The 12,691-nt window shown below is 45.8% G+C and overlaps 1 protein-coding gene and 1 non-coding gene across 8 annotated transcripts in view; one reads left to right on the forward strand and one right to left on the reverse strand.

Moving 5' to 3' along the window:
* Nucleotides 1-12,691, reverse strand: part of ABHD6 (abhydrolase domain containing 6, acylglycerol lipase) — a 101,947-nt gene that overhangs the window by 1,481 nt on the left and 87,775 nt on the right. For all 7 annotated transcript variants that reach the window (XM_069560558.1, XM_069560557.1, XM_069560552.1 and 4 more), the window contains 5 exons: nucleotides 12,443-12,556; nucleotides 10,965-11,097; nucleotides 8,081-8,238; nucleotides 4,749-4,803; nucleotides 4,407-4,507 (listed from right to left, as the gene is read on the reverse strand). In XM_069560558.1, coding sequence (XP_069416659.1) covers nucleotides 4,407-4,507; nucleotides 4,749-4,803; nucleotides 8,081-8,238; nucleotides 10,965-11,097; nucleotides 12,443-12,556 — 561 coding nt within the window. The remainder of the gene's footprint in view (nucleotides 1-4,406; nucleotides 4,508-4,748; nucleotides 4,804-8,080; nucleotides 8,239-10,964; nucleotides 11,098-12,442; nucleotides 12,557-12,691) is intronic.
* Nucleotides 10,293-10,397, forward strand: LOC138424949 (U6 spliceosomal RNA). Its single transcript, XR_011251044.1, has one exon. It is a non-coding gene; the product is annotated as a U6 spliceosomal RNA (small nuclear RNA).

Consider the following 12,691-nt stretch of genomic DNA (forward strand, 5'->3'; position numbering starts at 1 on the left):
GCAAGGGACAGCCGTGTGAGCGGGGAGGGTGGATCTGTACATCTGGCCGTGCTGGGAGTCAAGTCTCAGTCTGAGGGCAGTGGGGAGCCTTGGGGCTGTGTTAAGGACAGACACATGATCGGGCTGGGCCAGGAGAGTGCACCCTGCAGCTGGTCCAGGGGAGGCCAAGCTGTGGGGAGGCCACACAAGACAGATGCAAGAGGCAGACACGAATTATCACGAACCAGAGGACTAGGTCCTGAAGGCCCTTAGGGGATCCCCGAGCTATGTGACCTCAGACCCTGAAGTGTGTGAATAACAGCCAATGTTTTTCCCACGTGAAGCCTACCACTTTCCCAGGTTTTCAAACTCCCTTTCATTTTCACCTGGGTTACACCTTGCTATTACCCCAACTCAGTCAACTGACTTTCTCCTCCTTCAGGGTCAGATTTATATTCACCCCCTTCGCTTCACCGCTTTCGCCTTCACCTCACCCCCCCAAACCAGACAAGGCGGCCCCTCCACTCCGGCCTTAACGCCGAAAGCAAAATCCCAACAAATTCGAGCACTGTCTGCTTTTGAGCTTTATTCTCCTCAACCCAGACTGGTAATACCAAGATTTGCTGCCCACCAGGAAGTAGGGTGAGCAGAGCACAGGGCACCCTGGGCTGAGAAAACACAAGAGGGAACAGCTGACGGGGAGCGTGACGCGATCTCGCCTCTCCCTGCTGGTCCCTGAGAGCCCACGTCACCTTGGGGATTTGAGATGAAGAAAGGCCGTCATTGTCCCAGCTCTGGTTTCTGACTGAATGACCGCCTGCTGGCCCTGCCTGGGTCCCGCGTCTCCGCTCAGGCGTCCACAAAGCTGCTTTCAGTGCCTTGGCTGCTGTGAAGGGGGCACATGAGTCCTCCCTCCTCCTGATGCCCTGGTTCCCGTGCTGGGCATTCTCGGGTGCCTGGCTGATGTTGAGATGGCTGCACACCGGCGCCTCCGCCCTCCCTGCCCCCTGCACCAGGGGCACAGACCTGGCCTCTCCCCAGTCTCCTCTCCTGGGTCTCCCACAGTCGTGGGTAGTTGAGGTGCAGCCTGACTTCCTGCCTGTGTTCACATCACACACACGGTGGGCATGTGCAGTCTGCCCAGGGCTCACAATGGTGGCTTTCACCTCAGTGTCCACAGGGGCGCTCTCTCAACAGGGATAGCTCTGCTCCCATTTCCCTTCTCACAATGGTCAACAGCGTGAGACGACCAGATACCCTTTGACAGACACTGTAATTCTGTCTGCCTGCAGGCCTTATAAAGGCTCCATCTCCCACCACCACCTCTTGTTTTAAAGTTTTCAAGAACATTCAGTAAGATATGATTTCTAAAGAACAGCTGCAAACAAAAAGGGAGTTTCTGAAGTGTAAGTCAGTATTTCATTGGCAGGTTTATTATGGATGGATTGTGCCCCCTCCCCAAATTCATATGTTCAAGTTCTAACAAAATGTGACTTTAGTGGGAAACAGGGTCATCGTGGCCATAATTAGTTAGGATGACGTCATACTGGAGCAGGGTGAACTCCTAATCTAGTACGTGGACCCCTAATCTATCATAACTGGCGTCTTGCAAAAATGAGAGGTTTAAACCCAGAGGTGCACAGGCACCGGGACGACATCATGTGAAGGTGAAGGCAGAGGTCAGGGTGAGGCACGGAACCCCAGAGCGCACCAGCAAACTCCCAGGAGCTCAGGGAAAGGCAGGGAACAGGCTCTGCTTCCCAGCTCCCACAAGGAACCAGTCTGCTGTGGCCTGGGTCTTCGATTCATAGTCTCCAGAACTGGTGTTACAGTGTTAGTGGCTCAGTCATGTCCAACTCTTTGCGACCCCACGGACTGTAGCTCACCAGGCTCCTCTGTCCCTGGAGTTCTCCAGGCAAGAATACTGGAGTGGGTTGCCATTTCCTTCTCCAGGGGATCTACCTGACCCAGGGGTTGAACCCAGCTCTCCTGCACTGCAGGCAGATTCTATACCATCTGAGCCACCAGGAAAGCCCCCAGTGTATCTATATGCCAGAACTGGAAGCTAACGTAATTCTGTTGTTTAAGCCTCCCAATTTGTGGTACTTTGTTACAGCAGGCCTAGCAAACTAACCGAGCCATCTGACAAAGCCTGTCAAAAAGCCTGTCAAAATTTGAAAATGCACAAAGCCTTTGATCAAGCTATTCCACATCTAAGAACTCACCCTTCAGATATGCTCTCACACTGCAAACACACATGTACAACGATGCACATCAAGGTGTGGTTTAGTGACAAAAAACTGAAAATGACCTAAGTGACCATCAATAGGGCACTAATGCAGCAGATGATGGAGTACTATGCAGCTCCCAAAAAGAACATAAAATTTTGTTTTGGACAACAACCATTCATGAATGGCAAATCTAGAGGGGAACGTTTGATGAGGACCAGGATACACACATAGTCTCAAAGTGCCTCCCCATAGACTCCTTATTAGTTGCAAGTGGAGAAATAAGAAATCAGATGTCACAATCAATTAAAATTCCCATCATTGGGATGTCCCAGGCAGGCCAGAGGTTAAGAAGCTTCCACTGCCTAGGGCACAGTTTCAATCCCTGGTTGAGGAACTAAGATCCCACATGCCATATGGTGCAGCCCCCAAAATAAATAATAGTTTAAAAAATTTCCACCACTGAAGGAAAGTCATTCTGCTTCTGAGGATGTGAAGTCTTACTACCCATGAGATATTCTGGCCAGGGATATGTATCCCAAATTTAATCATGAGGAAACAGCCAACCAACTCAAACTGAGAAACATTTTGTAAAATAACTGGCCCCCACCCCAAAAAAAAACTGGCCCACAGTCTTCAAATATCTCAGTGTTATGAAAGATAAAGGCCAAAAGAGGGCATCATTTTATATAAAAGGAAACTGAAAAGACACGATACGCAGTATGTGATCCTGGTTACAGGGGCAGGAGGAGGAGCAGTCTACGTAGGACGTCCCTGAAACAAGGAATCCATTTGAAATAGGGACTGTACATTAGTTAAAAGCTATGTCATCAATGTTACATGTCCCAAGTGTGACAATGTCCTGCGATCATGTGAGATAATATTCTGGGTTGCAGTAAATACCCCTTGAAGCACTGGGGGTAAAGGGACATGACGTAAGCAGCTTACTCCAAAGGGCCCCTAAGCACATATTTCTACATCTGTCTAGACGAGGAGGTGGATGTTAACAAGTTGGTAATAAGTAAGACGTGGCACGTACACATCATGGAATGACGCTCAGCAACAGAAAGGAACAGTTCGTTGGCATAGGCGACGATACGGATGACCCTCAGAAACATCACGCTTGAGTGGTAGAAGCCAGATGCAAGAGACTACCACTGTAAAATAGCATGTTATGAAAATTTCAGATAGCTGAATTGTAGACAAGACTTCAGAAACAGAGAGCAAGTCAGTGGTTGAACAGTGCTGGGGCAGGAATGGAGACGAACTGCAAATGGGCCAGAGAGAACTTACAGGATGACAGAAGCGTTCTACACCTGGGCCGCAGTGGGCTGTGCGACAAGGTAAACCTTATAGCACGTGAATTTTTGAACAAGCAGTTAAAACTGATGAAACTAGGTAAAGTAGATACAGGAGTACTCTGTACTACTTTTACAATTACCCTGTAAATGTGAGATTATTTTAAAATAAAATATTTAAAGCACTAGAATGTGTGGATCTCTTCAAGCTGATATTAAATGATTTCCAAGGTACCTATTTCTCATATGTATGAAGCAATTAATGTGCGAAACTGTATATACTGCATGTTTGAAAATCTTATACATAACACTTCCTTATGCACGCTGACAGATGCTTAGAATAGAAACCGGCAAACAACAGCCCCTGCCTGCTTTGTGACTGCAGGCTCCCTGGAGCTCTGCCTGCCATTTGCTCTGTATGTCACCATCACAACAGAAGAGCTGAATACATATAACAGGAACTTATCACCCGTAGAGCTGCAAATATTTACTATCTGGCCCTTTTAGAAAAAGCGTGTGCAAAAACCGTTGCCTTAGAAAATTTAAAAGAAACACACACGAACGGTAAGTGCTGCCTTGAAGAAATGGGAACTGGGATCTAGGATGTCAAAGAGACTGAGAGTACTCTTATCCACCCTTCTGTACTCTTTCAAGGTTTCTGTACCATGTGACTATATGGCTTTGGGAAAGATAATTTACAAACACGCTTTCAAATTGTCACACATTTTAAGAGGTCAGTGTCACTGCCCTCAACTCCCTGTAAATGCCGGCACTTGGCACCAGGTGTGCGCCACCTCTCCCTGGTATCAGAGCGCAGCCAGGCTCCCTTCATCAAGGACCACGAGTTTGTCCTTGGAGGCTGGTGTAACCAGCACAGGCAGCCCCGGGACACGCCACATACCTGGTCTTGTTTCCCCCAGATTATCTGCGTAGGGACCTTAATCTTGTCCATGTTCCGATGGAGGGAGTATCTCGACTTCTCACTGACGATTTCCAAAAACACTTTGGAGGGAAGGAAAATAAAGTGAGTGTGGGCTGTGCTGTGGACAACACCAAGTTTAGGAAATATACAGTGTATATGGATATATAGGATATATACAGGGTATATAGTCTTTGAGTCTAAGGCACTGCGCCTTTCTTGAGGGGTCCCAGAAAACTCTCAAAGTCTCAGAAATGTAAGGAAGATGAGCCAGCCACCGATAAGATGTGTCACAGGCTCAGAGGTCAACACAGGGCTACTTACGCTTTCGGTAGAAGGTGTTGTGAGGGATGCGGACGTCAACAAGGCCCTGGAGGATCTAGGGATAAATAACCCAAAGTCAGAAGGCGAGGGAGGATTCGTATGCTCAGGCCTCAGAAGGGTCTGGGACAAAGAGGGGAAATCAAAGACCAGCAGTTTCGGGCGTTGTCAAGGTTTGTAAGGCCTGGTCTCCAAATTCCCTTGATGGCCATGCAAATGTAATGGGGCCTTAGGTTCATAAGAGGCTTTTTTTCTCTCATAAGGAAGGAACTCTGGGAATAACTGTGAAGCCAAAGGACCCCGGTGGCATGTAAGCTGCTGCACCTATGAGGAATTCTCTGCTTATCCTGAGACATAATCAGAATGAAAATAATATCAAGTAATTACTCAGTAATTCCCAATATAAAACAAGGTCTATTTAAAAAAATTAACTGCTGGGGATGATGGGCCTCTTAAGCAGTGAAGAAATCAACCACTGGGGAAGTTCTGGGAAGGCTTTTGATGTCCAGAGCTCACTGTGTGACACGCGGGCTGTGGGCTGCGGCACACGCCGACAGGCCAGGGCTCCTGGACCTGGGAGACCAACCCGGAGAGGTGCTGGGGCCCGCCTCTCCCCAACCTCAGGGTTCTTGAGCAGCCTTAGCAGTTCTTAGCAGCCGTCACTCCTCTCATTTCCCTAGGAATGGACTGAACCCCTTCAATACCCTCTCAGGAGTCCTGCGCACTGACTGAAGTGGGAAGACCCAGTCATAACTGCTCTGGACGAAACCCACCCGCTGGAGCATCTGACTCTTCCGGAAGTGGAAGCCCAGAGGTGAGACCAATGGCAAACTGTCCAGCACACTGTGCTCAGCATCAGATATTTCCTTTGTTCTACTATCTACCCTGTGCCCATGCATCTCTCCATCTTGCATCCATCCATCCACCCCCACCTCTGCTCTGCACCCCTGCCTATCCATCCATCCTGCATCTGACTCAGACATGCACATGGCCACCCATGTGTCCACTTAGCCTGCAGCTACCCATCCATCCTCCATCCCTGCTTCATGCAGACATCTACCTATCCATCACCCACCCACACGGCACCTCTGAATCACATATGCATACATCTACCCATGTATCCATCTGTCCTGCATCCACCAATCCATCACCCTCTGTCTCTGCCACTTCCAGACACCCTCCCATCCATCCATGCGTTCAGCCATCCATCTCTCTGCACCCCTAAATCAGTGATGTAGGCACATGCATCCATTCATGCACCCTTCTAGCCTGCATCTACCCACACATCCATTCTCCATTCCTGCGCTGTTCAGGCTTCCTCCCGTCCACTGATCCATCCACTCTATACCTAAGACCTCTCTCATGCAAGCACTTTGCCATAGGCTGGGAAGAGAACAACCAAAGACACAGTCCTTGCTCTTACAGAGGCAGGAACGGAAGACACAAGCCAGCCAGCACAATCATTACACAACATGACACAATGGACTGAGTGCCTAGGGGCTCCTCCCTGCCTACCAGGGAAAGACTTTGGGATCTGCATTTCTTTTCTCCCAGTGTCTGCACTTCTCTGACAACTCAAAACATGGAATTTTCTAAAATCCTACTTGGTTACTCTATTCTGGAAAGAGATCAGTGCTGAGAGAGGAGCAATGTAAAGTCATGACTGAAAAGAAAACTTCACGGACAGAACATGCCACAAAATCTGATTCTGTGACGCTTCCTCAGAGACAGGCCACATCCATTAATGAGTCATGTTCAGGACCTCTGCACAGAACCCATTCTCTCAACTCCCAGGAGGACCTAGCCCACCCCCAGGCAGCGTCCAGCTCCTGAGACAGAGTGAGAGAATGTGCTGCTGGGAGGTCTCACTCATGGACTCTCGGTTCCCCACACTATCTCCCGCACAACCTCATTTAGACCCATGACTTTTAATACCATCCTTGGCTGATGTCTCTAATTACATAGCCCAGGCCAGACTTCCCTCAGCTCCGCTCGTATTTCTAACTGTCTACATGACACCTGCACGTGATGGTGTCTCAGGGAACTTGAACTTAACACATCTAAAATGGAGCTCTTAGCTGATGCCCAAACCCACCCTCCTTCCCCTTCCCCTACTCAGAAAACACTTCCTTGGGACTTCCCTAGAAGTCCAGTGGTTAAGACTCCATGTCTCCACTGCACGGAGCACAAGTTCGATCCCTAGTTGGGGAACGAGCATCCTGCCTGCCATGCGGCGTGGCCGGAAAATAAAAAAAAATTTTAAAAGAGGAAGAAAACACTACCTTTATCCAACTAAAGTATCAGAAGTCACCTGTGACTCACATTCTCTCACCCTCCACTTCCCACTGGCCAGTAAGTCCTACCTCCTTCTTTCCAAAGCTTCTCGGATCTCATTCTCCACTACTACTATCCCGTCTACACCCTCATCCTGGAGTAATACAGCACACTAACGGGCTTCTCCGTTTCTGTCTGTGTTCCCCTACAACTCTTGAGTGCTTCTCCTACTGAATTTAGAAGAACTCCAGTCTCCTTCCCATTATCTCTAAAAAGTTCTACATGATCCAGCCTAGTGGTTCTCAAAGCGGTTCTTGGGATTATAAGACATCAAACTATTTTCATAATCACACTAAATGTTGCTTGCCTTTTTCCACTATGATTCTCTCAAAAGCATGCTGATTTTCAGAGTCTATAGAATGATGGATAATGTCACCATTCTGATAGCTAATGAAATGAGTACTTGTGTATTCTTGTATTTTAAGTTCTCCTGGGGTTTAATTTCTAATATGGTACACATCAATAGCTACAGCTTTCATAAAAATAAGCTCTTTGGGGTTCTCAATAATTCTTAAGGGTGTTAAAAGGGCCCTGAAACTTTTTTCTTTTTAAATGAGAATCTTTGACTCAGCCCTTGCGTCCTATTCCTACCTCACCTCAACCCATTCTTTCCCTCACACTCTGGGCTCCAGTCACCCTGGCCTCTCCTTCTAGCATCTTGAACTTGAACTGTTTTATGCATCCCTGCTCAGGCTGTTTTCTTACAGAGCCTTATCAAAGTTTCTCCTGCCTCTCTGTTTTCAAGCACAGCACTATCTTCATTTCCTCTAGAAAACTTACTACAATGCGAAATTATCTGTCTTATTAACTGACTGCTTCTCCCCCTGGCCTTCTGTCTCATTTCTTCCCCAGGGTGCCCAAGCACAGTGCTGGATACATAACAGGCATGGCACTTGCTGAATGAATGAAAGCTGAGGACAAGGAGGGAACGTGGCGGGGAAGCTGGCCCTGGCCACCTGAGCAGGGCAGAGGCAGGCACGCGGCTGTGGAGGCCACGGTACCTGCTGGGGCACCTTGAAGCGCACGTAGGAGCAGAGCTGCAGCATCTCACTCATCTCCTCCGGGGTGGTCGGGATCAAGGGAATCTTCTCTACGGCGGCCGACTCCTGCAGTTCTTTGAGCCGTTGCACAAATTTATTATCAGTTGAGTACTGCAGACCTGGGGGATTCAAATCAAAAAAGCTTGGCAATATATCTACCTTCTTACCAAACCCCATTTTACATACAGAACTTCCAAAATCAGCCCAGACCTAATGTATCTTAAGTATTTTCCACTGGTAGATTTCTTTTTAATTGGTACTGGCATCCTTGCTCAAAGGCAAAAACACAATTTGAGAAACATAGGAAAAAAATTTTTTTCTTCAGAACATCTTACGGGCTGGCTACCCAAACTGGGAGCCGGTAAGAAACGCAGCACCTCAGCCCCTCCCCTAAGTCTCTTACATCAGAATCTGCACTTAAGCTGCCAGGGAATTCAGCCGTAGGACTGAAATGAGTCTGAGAGTCGAGGAGACACCCTGCCTGAGGCCCTCTCACACTTCTGTACGGGCTGAGAGGAGACCTGGTGAAACGCATGGCTAGAGTGGACTGACTGAGCGCTCCGTCCTTCAGCCTGGACCCACTGAATAATCTCTTATTTGGGGTCAGCACATAGGATGCAGTGAGAGTGAGTCCCCTTTGGAGCTGTCCCACACGTTGGGGCAGGAGGGCAGGACTGCCCTCTATACACAGTCCCTCTTCCTCCAGGGGACCATTAGGCAATCCTGAGCCGTGAGAGCCTTGAGACTCACCATTATTTTCTATCACCTGACGCAGGACACGAGAGTTTACACAAGCTGGTGTATGAAGGGGCATAAAACTAATTTCATTTCCAACACTGAGCAAGTTTCTAGGTGTTTAACTTAGCTGAAGAGCTAGAGCTTAGAAAGAGAGGCAGTGGAAGCCACACTGTGCTACAGAAATTCATAAATCTCCTATATTCAGCAACTCCTCTAAATCTAACGTGCGTACCCAGCAGCTCTCATGATGCCATGGACAGATTACATGATCTATTTCTTTTTGCTTTAAAAATAATCCTAAACTAAATGGCATGTGGTATATCCTGAATTGGATCCTGCAACAGAAAAGGACAATTGTAGAAAAACTAATGAAATCTAAATAAAGCCTGATTTTAGTTAATAGTAATACACCCATGTTGGTTTCCTGGTTGTGACAAATTTGCTGAGCTATGTGAGCTGTTAAAGGAGAGAACTGGGTAAAGGGTACTATCTTCGCAACATTTCTATAAATTTAAAATTATTTCAAAGTAAAAAAAAAAGTGTATCTTTTCATTTTTGCATACAAACAAATTCAATTCTAACTTTCTAATGGAAACTCAGCTATAAAACTCTTCTCTGGGCAAATGAATATACACTCAAAAAAATCAGTTAGTCAGTTAGAGCTGACCTTCCATAAGTGATTTAAAATCTAATAACATTCCAGAGGGCCTCCAATTCTTCGTGTTTTCTTGGCTGAGTTGTGCAACATACGGGGTCTTAGTTTCCCAACCAGGGATTGAACCCACGCCCTCTGCTTTGGGAGCACAGAGTCTTAACCCCTGGACCACTTGGTAAGTCCCCTCCAGTTCTTAGACTGTATCATTATAAGATCAAATGAGCTCAGACACAGCGCTTGGGAAAAGGAAAACCCTTTGGGAACCTGCCTTCAATTTCAACGAGCTTAACAGACCTGAAAACTTAACTTTCTGAATGAGTTGAAAGGTTTCAAAGATAAATCTAGTTAAGTTTCAGTAGAAGGTGCACAAGTTCAGTTCATGGTCGGGTTCTAGTGGGTAAAGGTAATGGATATGAGTCACACAAAAGAGGTAGTGAATATGAAAGGACTTCTCCAAAAGCCACAGCTTGGGTTCTGGAGTCAGATAGCTTAGGGCCAGTTCCTATCCTGGCTCCAGCACTAACATAATGTGCACCTATAAAATGGGCATACTATCCTTATCTGGATAATAATTACATATGTAAAAAGCCACTGAGATAGGTACTGAAAATCTGGACAATTTACTATGTGTAAACCATACTCCAGTAAATTACCAGGGATGAAGAGAGAAGCAAGAGAAGGAAAAAGAGAGAAACATCTTTCTTACTAACATGCTATAAATTCAAGCATGAAGATTTATATACATATATATGTATGTAAGTTTTAAATCCAATTTTAGTCTTAGTCTCAGTAGCATATATGCTAAAACTGGAACAATACAGATTCAGATCAGCACAGCTCTTGTGCAAGGATGACATTCAAATTCATGAAGTGCTCCATATTTTAAAAATTTTTCTAAAAAATCCAACTTCAGATCATAATTTCTGAGGACATGTTACAGCTCAAGTAGACATGAACGCATTTAAGATCAGACACCAAAGTTGGTTGATTTAAAAAAAAAATCTTGCAATGAAAAAGATCTCTGAGTTTTCAGCCAAAAAAGAAAGACACATAATAACAGTATTTTCACCTCACAAGGTTATGGCAAGGATTAAATCCATATAAAGAGTTTAGCTCATAAAAATTCAATAAATGTTAGACGTTAATATTATCATTATACTTCAAAGTATTTACATGCTGTGAAGTTTTATACACTTTTTAAATAACCACCTCTGATTCTTTGTGGGACAAAGCTGGCTCTATATTTTAAAGCTCAATATAGTTATAATTATGGTTATGTAACTATTGCTTGATTGTACCACTAAGGCAATCTTTTTTTAGTATCTCTACAATATTGTCAAAAAGATGATTCTAAAAAGACAGTCACAGCAGAAACCGCCATTGACTTCTTCAGAGATTCAGGTCCCGCTGCGTCCACATCACTCACAAGGTGATCTGAGTCTTACAACTCACCAGCAGGGCACACAAGGGACAGGCTGCAGACATCTGACGGGTAGTAAGCAGCATACACCCCAGCCACGTGGCCGCCCATGGAGGTGCCTACCAGGTGGAAGGGCTTTTTGTTCAGCTTGAGGCATTCTACAAACTAGACAGGGAAATGAGAAAGGGGCTTGGTTATACAACTGTGGACAATGACAATGGGGATTCCAGAGTTGAAAACTTTTGTACTTCCTATGGGGACAAGCAGAAAAGGGCTATTGACGAAAGGGGATCTGAAATCTACTAGATTATCAAGATGAGCCCTGTTATATGCATGTACTTTTCTTTACCTCACATAGGTTATTGAGGGGTCGTTTGTAAGTATAAAATCATCAAAGATCCCTCAAATTCATGAGCCAGCGAATTTTTAAAATAAAGATCCCAAGAGTAAATATTTTATGCTCTGTGTGCCTATTATCTCTGCTGCAACTATTCAACTCTCCTGCTGTAGCACAAAAGCAGCTAAAGACAACATGTAAACGGGTGACTGTGGCTGTCTTCCAATAAACAGCTTAGTGGCAGATCAAATGAAGCCCACAGGCCATAGTTTGCTGACTGGCTATAATTTACAGCGCTTCCAATCCATCTAAACATCCATTAATGTAACTATCTATCCATCTGTCTACCCAACTATTCACCCATCCATTCATACAGCTATCCACCCATCCATCTATTCAACCATCCAAACATCCATTCATATAACTATCTATCCATTCATCTATTCAACCATTTGACCATTCATCCAACCATCCATCCAACTTTCCCTCTATCCAACCATTCAACCAACTATCCCCTACATCTACCCATTAATCTAAAAAATATTTATTGGGTATCTATTATGTACAAGCAACCATGGTCAGCTGCTCAGGTTACAGCAAAAGGTCAAAGAAACAAGGTTCCTTGCTTCCAAATAATACACAGCTTAAAGAGAGGAGAGGGGCAGACATTAAATAAATATCCTTGAACGGAGAAAATATTTAATGTCAACCTGAAGAGTATGAACCATTAAATTTTGAAATGGTTCATGAGCCCCATGACTTTGAAAGCTCAGTCACACAGGGCTGAAGAAAGATACTAAATCAGAACAAAATGAAAAGATCACCCTCCCCATCCTCCACAACTAGGCAGACATGCTGTTACCGTCATCAAGCAGCTGGTAACCAAAAAAATACACTCTAAAAAAATAAATGGTCTTGAGGAATTCTAAACTCCCTTTTTGAAGAGTTGAGAAAGTGAGACTGTATTTCTCCAGAAACAGCTATAATACGTTGAAAGAAGTCAGCAATAACCCCTGGCCCTCTACAGCTGGCTGAGGACGCCACTCGGCTGCTGCCATTTTGTTTGCAAATATGAGTCGAAACAGAACCCATGTTGACTGTTCTTCAGACTTGAGGATGCAACAGTGGGCAAGACCCACCTGGGCAGTTTTTTGGTGGAGCCTCCCTGCTTACCTGGTGTATCCTCTTGACTTGCCCATCTATGGACAGGTCATCCAGTGAGGAGCGGGTGGTGCCCTCATGCCCTGGCATGTCCACGCAGACCAGGTGCAGGTTCTTCGGGAGGAACTGCGGACACACAGGCCCAGAGAGTCAGAATGTGGTGTCAGAACATGTCTGCCCATGTTTCTGGGGAGGCTCCCCCAACTTACCAAGTGACCTGGACAGCCTCCCCGCTGGGGAGGAAGGAACCTAAACCATTCC

This window comes from Ovis canadensis, chromosome 19, assembly GCF_042477335.2.
Source record: "Ovis canadensis isolate MfBH-ARS-UI-01 breed Bighorn chromosome 19, ARS-UI_OviCan_v2, whole genome shotgun sequence".
NCBI classification, from domain to species: domain Eukaryota; kingdom Metazoa; phylum Chordata; class Mammalia; order Artiodactyla; family Bovidae; genus Ovis; species Ovis canadensis.